General features: G+C 41.9%; 1 protein-coding gene across 4 annotated transcripts in view; it reads right to left on the bottom strand.

Annotated features, from left to right (window-relative positions):
- Positions 1-11,069, bottom strand: part of SMC5 (structural maintenance of chromosomes 5) — a 94,676-nt gene extending 83,607 nt beyond the window's left edge. For all 4 annotated transcript variants that reach the window (XM_032866594.1, XM_032866596.1, XM_032866595.1 and 1 more), the window contains exons 1-2: positions 10,787-11,069; positions 6,426-6,567 (exon numbers count right to left, since the gene is read on the bottom strand). In XM_032866594.1, the coding sequence (XP_032722485.1) occupies positions 6,426-6,567; positions 10,787-10,974 (330 nt within the window). In that variant the 5' untranslated portion in view covers positions 10,975-11,069. The remainder of the gene's footprint in view (positions 1-6,425; positions 6,568-10,786) is intronic.
- Between the last annotated feature and the right edge of the window lie 3,138 nt (positions 11,070-14,207).

Here is a 14,207-nt window from a genome sequence, read left to right as displayed (position 1 = left end):
ACAACCTTCTTTAAAAAGCATACCACTCAAGGATAAGGTCTGTCTTATTCATGCCAAAAATAAATGGGAAGATCGGTGGAAACTGTTACAAACCAATCCATTCAGTCGTACAAAGTTTGGAGTATAATCCAGCAGACTATTATACAGAGATAAGGATTTAAGAAATGATTTTTAACAATTAAAAAACTACACATCTGTATTTATAAAAATCTGGTCTCTGGAAGTTATCTACTCCAACCGTCTTAACCTTAAAATAAAGAAAAACTGAAGTCTAGACAAATGGCTAAAGTCAAAAGTTAATTATTAATAGAGTAGTACCTATGAGTACTCTTAACTCATAAATGCCTCCCATAGAGCATTTAAAGAAAAACACACACATACACACATATTTTGAATAGATTTATTTATAACCTTAAGGGTATATGCTTCAATTTTGTAATCCTACATTAAACTGTAAGCCTGGCTAAGAAACCTATAATACCATTTGAATAATATTACAATATTCCCAGCAGTTTTAGAAAAATACAAAGAATCATTTTAACTTTTACAACTATTTTGCAGTGGGATAACTCAACTCTCAAACTTCCTTTTTAAAACAGAATTTTATGTGAAATATACACCAAATATGACATATAAACTTCATATACTGCTTGAAGCAACAGTAAAACCACTAAGCATCTACCACAAATTTAAGGAACTGAAAATTAACTGTGTATCTGACATTCCCTGTAGAACTCAATACTATTGTATCCTCTCTCAACAAATGTAATCCTGACTTGATCATCCTTTTGCTTCTCTCTAGTTTTGCTATATACATATAGCTCTTTAAATATTAAAATACTAAATACTTTATTTTGTTTTGACCCTTATATAAATTCATATTACAAGTATTCTTCCAAAATTTTTTCCTTAAAATTATGTTTTTGAGATTTAACCAATGAGCTAAGGATTATTTTCACTGGTATGTAATATTCAATTTTGACTATAATAGGATTTATTTAAAAATAATACTGCTATAAATAGTTTAATACTTTTACCTAGTATTAATGTACAAGGGCTATCTAGGAGTAGAATTTTTGAGTGATTGGGTATATGCATCTGCAGATTCACTAGGTAATGCCATTTTCCAAGACTATAAATTTCTATTCCCACCAAGAGTGCATCAGAGTTCCCACTGCTCCATTTCCTTATAAGCACATTGCATCACCAGAATTTTTGAGGAATATACTTTGCCAGCATTAGTGTGCATTTTTCTGAGTGAAGTTGCTTATCTTTGAAAATACAGTTGGCCCTTGAAGAACACTAGGGTTAGGACTGCCAACCCCCTGCACAAAAATTTGCATACAACTTTGGACTTCCCCAAAACTTCACTACTAACAGCCCAGTGTTGACCAGAATCCTTAGCAATAACGTAAGTAGTTAAGACATATCTGTATGTTACGTGTACTATATACTGTATTCCTACAAGTACAAAAACAAGTTCCTGAGAAAATCATACGGAAAACACATTTACAGTATCACTCTGTATTTACTAAAAAAAAAAAAAAAAAAAAAAAAATCCACATATAGGTGGATTTGCACAGTTCAAACCGAAGTTGTTCAAAGATCCACTGTACTTCTTGGCTGTCTGGAGCTGCCTCTTCTATGAAGTGTCTGAGCACATATTTTGTCCTTTCTTAATTGTTACTGTTCTGCTTATTAAAAAGTTTAAATACCTATCTTTTGTTATATGGGTTATATATACCCACTCCCAATTTGTGGCTTGTCTTTTTCTTCATGGTGTCTTTTGATAGAAGTTTCTTATTTTTAATCAGTATTTTCCTTTTCAACCTATACTTTTACTTAAGAACTTTTATTTAACCCAAAGTCACAAAGATATTCTCCTCTACACTAGTATGTCCTAAAACCTTTCTGGTCAATCACATTTAGATCTTCAATCCACTTGGAACTGATGTGTGTTCATGTGTGAAGATAGAATTTAATTTCTTTTTTTCCTATGCAACCAACTGCCTCAGTGCTAATTTATCCATCTTTTCCCCATTCATCTACAATGTCAGCCTTCATAAATCAAGAGTCTACTCATCACGGCTTTGGATCTGCGCTTTTTATGGTCATAGCACACTGGTCTGATGTATTTCCCACCGATACCACAGGTTTGTTTTGTTTCCTTAATATAGTTGACAAACAATGTTATTAGTTTCAGGTGCAACAATGGTAACTCTGCACATTACATAACGCTCAGCAGGATAAGTGTAGTTGTCACCTGTAACCATGCAAAGTTATTACAATACTAGCCACGGTATTCCCTATGCTGTGCTTTTCATCCCCATGACTTGTTTCATAACTGAAGTCTGTGCCTTTTAATCCCCTTCACCCATCTTACCCAACCCACCTCATCTTCCCCTCTAGCAACCACCAGTTTGTTCTGTATTTGTTGTTCTGCATTGAGTCTGTATTTGAGATTCCACATATTAGTGAAATATGGTATTTGTCTTTCTCAGACTTATTTCACTTAGTCTAACATGCTCTAGGTCCATTCATGTTGTTGCAAATGTGAGGATTTCATTCTTTTTTATGGCTAAATAATATTCTTTTTTAAAATATATTTTTTGAAGATTTTATTATTTTATTTGACACAGAGAGAGATCACAAGTAGGCAGAGAGGCAGGCAGAGGAGGCGGGGGAAGCAGGCTCCCTGCTGAGCAGAGAGCCCAAGGCGGGGCTCGATCCCCAGGACCCTGAGATCATGACCTGAGCTGAACACAGAGGCTTAACCCACTGAGCCACCAAGGCGCCCCTCTAAATAATATTCTATACAATGTTTTCATTAACTATTATAACTTTGTGTTAAGTCTTGGTATCTGATAGGGCAAGTTTTTTCCATTTTGTTGAAATTTCTTTAGGAGTATCTTAGGTATTCTTGGCCATTTCTTTTTTCACTTAAATTTTAGAAGCAACTTGGAATTTGCTATAGACAGTACTGGGATTTTGACTGGAATGATGCTCAATATGTTTATCAATGTGAAGAATGACATTTTTACAGTAGGTCTTCATGCTCATTAATATGTATACAGTATATCTGTCCATCTAATCCAACTCCAATATTTTCAAATAAAATTTTAAACTTTCTAAATATAGGCCTTACATGTCTTTTGTTAATTTATTGCTATGTTACTTGCACTTTTGATGCTACTATAAATATCTATTTTTAATTGCATTTTTCTGTTCATCGTTAGTGTATGGGAATGCAACAGATTTTTGTTACAGAATCTTGTAACTAGCAAGCCTAACAAACTTCCAGATTAATTCATCAGAAAGCTGATGTGGAGCATTTTGTGGTTTTCATTGCAGACTTGCATAAAACCTGTATATGACAGTTTTCCTTCCAACTTTCTTTTGTTTTACCTTACTGTTCCACCTAGAACTTCCAGTACAATGTTGAGTAGCAGTGTGAGTAGGTACCCTTGACTTGGTTCCTGAACTTGCTGCATATTTTCACTTGTCTTTTATGTAATTTTAAAAGGTTGGTATTTTCTACTCCTAATTTGCTAAGAGTTTTTTTTTTTTTAATCAAATTACTGTGGAATTTAATGCTTTTCCCTCTACTGAGAGGATCATCCAGTTCTCCTTTAAAATGGGATATGTAAAAAAATAAATAAAACAGGAGAGGTTAACTCTTTTCTCATGTTCAATCTCTCATTCCTTGAATAAATTCTATTTGGTCATGGTGTATTATATATTTTATGTATTAGATTCAACAGACTACGGTTTCTTTTTTCTTGAGATTTTTGCTCCTATATTCATAAGTAAAACTATTTTTTCTTATTCTATCCTTGATGGATTCTGGTACCATCATATTCTGGTACAGTCATATTCTTTGTGTAAAACAGGAAATGACTCCTTTAAGAACTAATGGATAATTGTCTTCGATGTTCTAAGAAAAAAATTAACAGCTGATTTTTTCCTATTAAGAGTCCATTTTGATCATTTATATAGTTGTAGAAACCTACACATTCACAACTTTGAGAATTTAAGCTTTACTACCATAAAGTTGCTCATAATTTTTTTTTGTTTAGGGAGGAGATAAGCCAATTTTATTGTCCCTTATGTCACGCAAAAATCTAGGACCAAAAGATTTGAGTTGTACAAAAGAAATAAATGAATAGTAAATTAGAGGGCAATGGAAATAACTTAAATTTGAAAATTTTCCATGATATTAGGAGGAAAACCATTTCAAAATATGTGTGTGCCTGGCTCAGTAGGCTGTTCCCTGGCCAAAGCTTGCCATAGAATTAAGGTGTTCAAGGTCTTGCTGCTCTACTGGCTTTTGACAAAATGTTTGTGATCGTAGAGAAAAGGAATGTATTCCTAGTGTTCCAGGTCTGTGCGGAACTCTACCAACTCATCTGCAGAAGTGTTTCCCACCCACCCATCTGCCGCGAAGTCCATCAGGCGCTCATATAAGGCCCAGTCCAGGGGATCAGTGTTGACTGTGTAATTCAGAGCCTTCTGCTCAGACTCAACAGACTGAAAGCTCACTTCCCTGATGGAGACCGTGACCTCCTCTTGCCTAGCCTCATCTTCTGGACAGCGACAGTCCAGCACCGGGGGCTTCTTGCCACAAGTCTTCACAACTTCAAGCACAAAACTGGGAGTGGATGTCAGTCAGGCTGTTCTTCAACCTTCTGCCCTTGGAGGGCTCCTCCTCCCCATCCAATGTTGGCAGGATACTACTGTCAATGTTGAAAGCCACAGTGATCTTTTCTCCGGCAACTTTCTGCACTAACTTGGCTTCTGACCCATATACTTCCAGCTCCCAACTTCCAGAACTCTTGGGGAGGTAATTACGCTTTGGGATCTCCATTTCCTCCTCAGTGTCATCATTCAGCAATTCAACAAAAGCTTTGTGCCCCTGGGTGTGCAGTGTGCTGCAGCCGCAGGGCCCAGGAGAGCGCAGGAGACTGTGGGCAGCATGGGCCCTTGCCACTTGGAGCCCCACAAAGGGCCGCATGTATGGCCTGGGGTGCGTGGGCTGCAGCGGTGAAGGCAGCAGGGTGTGCTGAGACAAGAGGGCAGGCATGGCATGTGGTGGCTCAGTGGCCGCAGAGCCCAGCGAGCAAGGCACTGGGCATGACAGCAGCAGTAGTGCAGTAGCTGACACAGGAGGGCCCTATAATACTCTCTCATCGTCATTTAAATCTCTGCTCCACTCTGGTAATGGCCTGGCGGTAGGCATCCTGGCAGTTCACGAACACTCCAGTTCTCCTGCAAGCCCGCGGCAGAACTGCATTTGCTCCTTCCCTCTGATGGAAGGTGTGGCCTCTTAATGGCCTTTGTCCAATGAAAATGTGAGCCGAACAAATACTTATGGCTTTTTGGAAGAACTTTTAACAGCCAGTTCCCTTTACCTAGGTGGCAATCACAGGACAATGTACTCAAGTGAAGACTCCATCAGCCTAGGTACCCAATGACCACAGCCTAGACTGGGTAAGTAGCAAGAAGAACTAATCTGTATTTTTAAACCAGAATTTCAGGGTTGTCTTCGACCTGTAACATATCTTTATTATTTTTTTAACATTCCTTTTTTCTACTTTATCTACCCCTCACAACCTTCTCTAGAAATCACTGATTTTTGGCAGAGGGGAGGGAAGGGGGGAATGGAAAAAACAAATGAAGGAGATGAAGAGATTAACAATCTTTGTTATATAAAAATAAGACACAGGGATGTAACAGACAGCTTAAGGAATACAGTCAATATTGTAACAACATTGTACAGTGATAGATGGCAACTAGACTTACTGTGGTGACCATTTCATAATGTATATAAAACACTATATTATACACCTGAAACTAATAATATATGTCAATTATTCAACAGAAAATAGTAATTCTCTGAAGGATTTTTTTTTTTACTCCACTATATTCAGAGCTAACAATCAGATAAGTAAGTAACCGTATGTCCCATTCTGTGGGGTTATTTTTCCTTCTAAACACAGTGCTTGCCTTCTAGTTTTATCTCCCAGTCTTCCCCTACCTTCGGGACCCCCAATTCAGGGCAACCAAATGCTTTTCCAGTGCAAAGTCAGAAAATGCCCTTGGGGGAACAACTCTGACGTCTTTGGATCTGCACAATTCTGCCTCTGCCCTTGGTAAGTTTGCTTCATCTTTCCACAAGCCCAGCAATACATTTAAGACATTTTACACTATTCCTAAGTATTTTAAGTGTTACATACTTGGAGAATTCTCTAGGTATATAGTCCAAAATACTTCTAGAAATGGCAATTCCTGCCAGCAGTTCTACCTACCAACTCCATTCTTTACTTTCAAGCTCTATGTGTTTTACCCAAGGAACTGAGAGAGAAAGTGATCTGTTACTAAAAGCAAATCGCAACTCTGAATTTTTTTAAGTACTTAAGTTAACTCACCTTATCTGCCCGTCCCATGAAAGCAGGTTTGCCTGCTAATCCAAGACAAATGGCACATACGATGCTAGACTTTCCTGTTCCGTTAGCTCCAATAATCATATTCAGATGGGGTCCAGGAGCGACTTCACAGATATCATACGTTCTGAATTACAGAGAGGAAAATTACTAAGACATAATAACTTCTTTACAAAAACATTTATTTCTCCTGACGTTTTCTACAGGCTTCCTTGAATTGCTTTAAAAGCCAGCTGACCTTACATTTTAATGTTATTTATACATTATTAATAAACTAGAGAGAAAAAAAATCAGTGGAGAAAATGAGAAAATGATAATGCGTATCTGAAATAAGAGTATCAGTGGGAAAATAAGATTTCATAGGCTCTTTTCAATTACGTCTGTTGAATGAAGCAAAGTTTGGTATTATTTATCCCTTTCATGAGAAAATTTATCAAAGCCACTGTAGAAATAATTTTTCAGAAAATTTTATGTAAGAGAAACCATGGCTCATCTTAAATCTGAGAATTTTACATTTGTATTTCTCTGGAATTAAAATGCTTAATAGCAACCCCTCACATTTTACTAAGTGAAACAATCCAAATTTCTATTCTAATCAAACATCTATCAACTCAATGGTTTCATTTTATTGTTATTTTTTTAAAAATCCATTTCTTTCAATATGCTGCCAGAGATATCCATTGTTTGGTCCATGTTCAAATAAATGTTACTGCTATGGAAAGAAACAAGAATGCATCATCACCAAGCACTTCTGTAACATTCCCTCAAACCAGAAAGCTGCCCGCTATCCAGCAGTTTTAATTAACTACCTGCAAGGTAGCACCTAATCCTTATTAGTCACCAAGGACAACTATGGCAAAATGTCAAACAAACAGACTCAGATAATCTTCTACTTTGTCTCTGAATACCCTGAATTAGAATCCATAAATAATAACCTGATAAAAACTGACCCAGCTACTAATCTGCTAGGTATGTCAGTAACGGAGTCAAGCACACTTCCACTTCAGTGCTCAGAGAAAAATAATGTGAAGTGCCATGTGGTAATAAAAGTAGATACAGGGAGTCAACAAGTTATTTTCTGACAGGTTTCCAGCCCCACATCTCAACACAGCGTCTACCTACTTTCTTCTCAAATGCTTTGTTCTGTTGGAAGCCGGACCATAAAGAAACCCTTAATATAATGATTAAAATGAAACTAGTTTGGGAACTTCCGGCATTTGGAAAATGAACAGCCTTGGAACTTCTTAATCCCAAAATATGAACCCTGATTCTTTCAACTTTTTAATTTTCTGCTGTAAAATCTTTGTGCCCCTGTTTTACAAAAACAGTGATGTAACTGATGTTTAAGATAACAATAAGAACGAGGAAAAAGGAGAGGAACTCCTGGCCTATAACATACACATAGATATTAACAGAAAGTTGCAAAAAAACAACAAACAAAAAAAACCAACCAAACAAAAACCAAAACTAAAACCACCCCATATATCAAAACAAAACAAAGCCTCCGCATTTAAAAAAAAATTAGTTTGTCTGACTGATTTTTATTGGGAATTCCCTTTTTGTGAGTTTCCTTTTCTCTGAGCACCTCCTGAAAAGAACTGTTGTCAAATGCCTGCCCTCTTCTCCATCTATGTACTTTGCCTGGTATCTCATATATTCTCCAGGACTTCTGGTAGGACTGACCTACTCAAAGTCAGCCCACATGACCTACAGATGAAATCACCACTTCCAGAACACTACGTGGATGTTGGGGAACAGTCACCTCAAACTTTCCATTCAAAACTAAACCCGCTATCTTTCTACTCCCAAACCATTCCTGTGGTCTCTTATCTTCATCCCATTGACCAAATCAGAAACCTAGGCATTAGTTTTGCATCATCTTTGATCCTAGCAACTCCTTCCCCTCTGGCCCCCATCAATCAACAAGTCACCAAGTCCTGTCAGTAGACACGCAGTTCTGAGATCACTCATTAAGAAAAAGAAAAAAACAGGACTCTTCAGAACTTAGCTCTTGAATCCTCTTTCTCTACTTTCTACCTCCTTCCCATGTTCTCTAACCAGACCTCCAAATTCTACCTATCATGAACTTCTTTCAGTTTCTTGACTATCTTTATGTTATTTATTCTTCAAGCCTTTGCACAAGGTATTCTGTCAGCCTAGAAACCTCTCCCTCCATTCCCAATCCCACTGGACTTTATTCACTCCTAGGAATTCCTCCAGTAACTACTGCCTTTCAGACCACTTCAGTTCTCTAAGCCCACCCCTCCTCCCTCATTCTTAAAACTCAGAGCCCTCTGATCATGAATAAATGGGGTAGCTCTGCACATGACAGCCAGCCAAGCTTTATTTCCTCATAGTTATTCCTTCTTCAAGGACTTGCAAAACGTTGTGCGTACCCTACTTCAAAGGGTACAAGAATTCCCCAATGCAGAATAAAGTAGGCTCTTCGCAGTCCTGTCACCCAACTTGAATGCAGCAGATAATGTTTTTGAAACACTTTCCCCTTAGGCTTCTTAGAGAATACTCTCCCACGGTTCTCCTCTTACCTCCCTGAACAGATTCTTCTCTGTCCCAGCTCCTCTTCTGCTCACCCTTACATGTTGGCATTCCTCCAGGACGCCGTAGCTGGCCTTCTATTCCTATTTATATTTCCTTTGGGGCCAGCTCAACCATTTCTGCAACTTCGAGAACCATCTATACGCATCACTTCCAAATCTCTCACCTGTTCGCATTTTCCAGACCCTTAAAAATACTGCTTAGGGAAGATCCTTTGTAGACACCCCACAGGAATTTCAAATCGCAGGATCCACAAAGCATTCATTATTACTCTCCCCAAATTGCTCCCGGTCCCAAAAAGGACCACATCTGACCAAGAGCAAGACAGAACTTGAGAAAACTACTGCATAACTCTTACCCTCAGGCCACCTAAACTGTAGCCAGATCTTGTCAAATCTTCTTTCCACCACTTCCCACGGTCACTCCTAGGTTCAAACTCTGATAATCTCTCGTTGTTGTAAAAGTCGTCTTGCCTCCCATCTTGTACCCTTTCTAAATCCTCCATCATCCCTCACACTGCTGCGGGGGGTGGGGGGGTAAAATGGAAATGACATGTCATTCCCTGCTTGAAATGCATCCTGGTTGTGGGCAGGATAAAGCTGGAATTCCTCAGCACAGAAAACACGGATCCTCCGTAGCTGCCTACCTCCTGGGTATCATCTCTGTCCATGTCACTCACATCTTACGTTCTACCCATACTCAAATACCACACACTTCCTAAGGATGACCAACTGTTTAGGCAGTTCCTTCTGTCTACAGTGCTCTTCCCTGCAGATTTTGGTGAACTCCTGTACAAAGCCCTTTCTCACAGTTAGGGATGAAATTAACCCCTTCATCCTTTGTGCCCCTAAGGCATCCTGATATACATAGATCTTGTTATGGTAGGTAACCCATTTGATTTTATCGATCTTTCCTGATCTGGATTCAAAGAGCAATTCAGCTGCTTGTTACAGCAGAAACATGGATAAATTAACTTTCTGAGCTCGTCTCGTCGAAGAGATTAAGAGTTGTTATAAGGTGAGAATCAGAATATTGTGTAAATAAAGCATCTACTTCTACACCTGGCACATGATAGATGGGGGGGGGGTTAAAAAAAAAAAAAAAAAAAATTGTTATTATAAAATTTTTTTATCCCAACCCCACATGTGCAAACTTAAAAAAAAAAAAAAAAGACCGTGACCAAACAACAACAAAACTGTAAGATGCTAGAGAGATACACAGCATTTGTGTTAAGACGTATTTACTAAATCCTAAAATGATTACTACGATGATTAGTTGTCTGGAAACACAGAAAAGGAAGCGAGGGGGGGGGCTGGGATTGGGAGGGGTCAAGGAGGCTTATTTTCGTGTACACTTGCACCTCCATCCGCGACAGCCTTCACCATTTTGTCCACCTAGCAACCGCGGACTCCGCCACAGCATCACTGCTCCCCTGATTTAACTGTTGCTTCCTCGGAGTTCCCGGCGCCCGCACTTTTGTGAATTACAGATTAGGTCCCTCCCTCCGTAGGCCGTGACTCGCAGGCGGCAGAAATCTATTCCCCACCGCGTCCACCGCCCGCCGCAGGACGCCCTCCGAGAACGTTGGCTGAATGAATAAAAAGCCCGCAGCACACCGGACGCACACCGAACCACTCCAAGGCGGACGTCCATCCTCACGGTAACCCCGGCTTGAAGTCGTCGCCAGACCCCCAGCCAGGCGCACAGCCGCCTCCCGCCTCACCCCGCCGCGCAGCCTGCGCCCCCCGCCCGCCCGCCTCCCCGCCGCGGCGCGGCCTCCGGCCACTCACAAGAAGTTCTCCATCACGATGCGGACGATAGAGCCTTCCACGAAAGGCCTGGACGATTGCAGCGGCAGTGGCGCCGGCGGGGCCGAGCTCTTTCTCTTGCTCGGGACCTCCGACGAGGGATCTCTCGGAAGAGCTCTCTTGGAGGGCAAGGTGCTTGGGGTCGACGTCTTCCTACTCGAAGTCGCCATCCTGGCTTCCCCTCAGCCCCGGAGGCGCTTCCGTTCCCACCGACCTGCAGCCTCGGCGCCGCTGCGCCCGGCTCCCGCGCGAACTGCCCGGCGCGCGACACCGCCCGCGAACCCGCCCCGCGCCTGCGCAGTCCCGGCCCGGTGGCGTCAGCCGGCCGCCGGGCCCCGCCCCTCAGCCCAGCGCCTCGGAGGCTGAAGGCCACGGGAGCCCGTGGGGGGGTGAGGGGCGGGGGCAGAGCGCCGGGGCGCTGGCGCGAGCGGGCGGCGCCGAGACGGCCTCCGTGTGCGCGGCTCTGCGACCTTCCTCTCTGAGCGTTTGTGCATTTTTCAGAGTTGGGTGTTCTAAACTCAGAAAAAGATGCCAACTGCATTTAGTACTTTGGAAGCCCTTTCAGCGCTCCGGGGAAGCCGACCCGCGAGAGAACGGACGGAGGCAGGCGGTGGCACTCGGGGCGGCAGGCGGGCGACGACCGACCAGCCTTGTCCGGGCACCGATCGAGCAGACCCGGACTCGCCTGTCTTTGGCTTTTGCTCTTCTCAGTTTGCTCCCTCTTTTCCTTCAGGCAGGGCCCGGGGTCCGAAAAGGGAAGCTCCAGCAATGGCCCTGTGCCCGGGCCTCCCTTAAGAAGCGTCGTGCTGAGCCCCGCGTGCGCTTCCACTTGTGAGCGGACGGCACCGCGCCAACCTTGCCGGCAGAGACTCCACCCCTCGCTCCCTCCTTCCCTTTTAAGGCTTCCTGCCCCGAGGTTGCTAGAGATCCGCGAGCTAGAACGCACGGGCTTCGGCGAGCGCGTGCTTCCACTTACTCCTGCTCACCTGCAGCTGGTTAACCTCACGCAACAAGGAAGAGGGGCTCGGAGGCTTCGCAGCTCCTCGTTTACGCAGCTCATTAACGTCTGACCTCCAGGAGGCCGGGGCTGCGGCACAGAGGACCCCAGTGAAGGGTGCGTGTCGGAGCCCTTCCTTTCTGGTGTGGGAGACAGAAAAAGAACCCGTGAGGCCCCAAAGATCAGGGTGATCCCAGGCTGGGCTAGGTGATCTGAAAAAAATAAACAGAACAGGTGTACGGAGAGGCACAGACGGCATGTCAGAAGAGGTCGTGTTTGAGCTGAGCCCTACATGAGAAGGGAGCAAGTGCATGAATGAGAAAAGAGCGTTCGACGCAAGAACGGAAGCCCTGGAGTGGGAACTCGTGGGATGCTTGAGGAACAAAGGGAAGGCCACTGTGGCTGCCGTGGAGTGATCACCGTTGCATAGAAGAGCCTTGCCCATCATGGCAAAGCCGTTTATTTTTAAAGTGCTGGGAAGCCAGTGGATGGTTTTAAGCAGGACAGAGACATATCTGATTAAAAGTTTTTAAATAATCACTCTGGTTGCTGTTTGGAGTAGGTCAACGTGGAAGTGAGGAGGCCGTTTAGAAAACGGGTGCAGTAGAATCCTGAGTCCTGACACCTGCGACTAATGCTCCTTTCCCAGGTGCCGTCCACTTCCTCTCACACCAGTGGAATCTCTAAAGGTTGTTAGCAAAGAAAATAGAATGAGAAAAAAAGCATATGAATGCACTATGGTTACTAGAAATAAATAATAATAAGGTGCAAATTACAGAAGAATAATTTTAGAACTGGTCAAATCGTGCTTAGGAGGGTGCTATGCTGTTATTCCTTACAAAGACTGCAATAAGTTTTTTGGAAAGTAATTCGTTACTGCACTTCAAGAACCTTAGAAGAGTCGAAGTCTTTGAAGAAATGATTACATTTGGGGGAATCTATCCTAATGGAAAAATAACATAGGCAGAGTAATGGTAGTTGAGCACGGGAACCCGTTTTTGTACCATTATTGGTTCTTTGGTGAATTAATCAAATTGTGGTTATCAACCTGAAAGTTGAGAATGAGTCCCTGGACTTGTTATGACCGCACAAATGCACACAAGCTAAGAGTTCTTTTCTAAATAGCCAGCCAGTCATACTCTGTCACCACCTTTTATTTTATTTTATTTTGTTTTTTTATTATGTTCAATTAGCCAACATATAATACATCATTAGTTTTTGATGTAGTGTTAAGTGATTTATGAGTTGTATATAATACTCAGTGCTCATCGCCACACGTGTCCTCCTTAATACCTAACACCCGCTTACCCCATCCCTGCACCCCTCCCTTCTCTAATGCTCAGTTTGGTTCCCGGAGTCCAGAGTTTTCCATGGTTTATCTCCCTCATTGATTTCTTCCCCTTCAGTTTTCCCTCTCTTCCCCTACTGTCCTCTGTACTATTCTATATGTTCCACATATGAGTGAAACCATATGATAATTGTCTTTCTCTGACTGACTTATTTCACTCAGCATAATTCCCTCTAGTTCCATCCATGTTGAGGCAAATGGTGGGTGTTCATCCTTTCTGATGGCTGAGGAATATTCCATTGTAAGTATGGACCACATCTTCTTTATCCATTTCTCTGTTGAAGGGCATCTTGGCTCATTCCACAGTTTGGCTATTGTGGACATTGCCGCTATGAACATTGGGGTGCATATGCCCTTTTAGATCCCTAGGTCTGTATCTTTGGGGTAAATACCCAGTAGTGCAATTGCTGGGTCCTAGGGTAGCCCTATTTTTAACGTCTTTAGGAACCTCCATCCTGTTTTCCAGAGTGTCTATACCAGCTTGCATTCCCACCAACAGTATAGTAGGGTTCCCCTTCCAACAGCCTCACTGACATTTGTTGCTTCCTGTCTTGTTAATTTTTGTGATTCTAACTGGTGCCACCACCTTTTAAAAAGGAAAATACTATCACTTTTGCTTCTAATTACAAAACCAACACATAGTAAGTATAGAAACTTGGGGAACACTCAGAAAAACATACACAGAGGGAAAAGTTACTCCTAATTCCCCTACCCAGACTAATCACTGTTAGGTTTTGGGTGTATGTTTTATCTTTTTTCCTTCTGTGTATATGATATGCTCCTTTCGTTGCCCCCCACGCCCCCCCAAAAAAATCTAGGATGATGCTGCACAAATTCTCTCTCTCTCTCTCTCTCTATATATATATATCTCCCATTATTTAACCCTCTTTTTCTCACATAATATGAATGTATTTCCATGCCATTAAACATTTTTCCATGACCTAGTTTTAAGTGACCATATAGTATTCCATCAAGCAGACCGTATAATTGATGTAAATATTTCTTTTTGGGGGGGGGCTCTGTGTGACTGGGTATTAGCATGAACCAAGGATCCTCTG

This window comes from Lontra canadensis, unplaced genomic scaffold (assembly GCF_010015895.1).
Source record: "Lontra canadensis isolate GAN:19392208 unplaced genomic scaffold, GSC_riverotter_1.0 scaffold31, whole genome shotgun sequence".
NCBI classification, from domain to species: Eukaryota; Metazoa; Chordata; class Mammalia; order Carnivora; family Mustelidae; genus Lontra; species Lontra canadensis.
The sequence above is the reverse complement of the archived record's forward strand: the minus strand, read 5'-3'. Positions and strand labels throughout refer to the sequence as shown.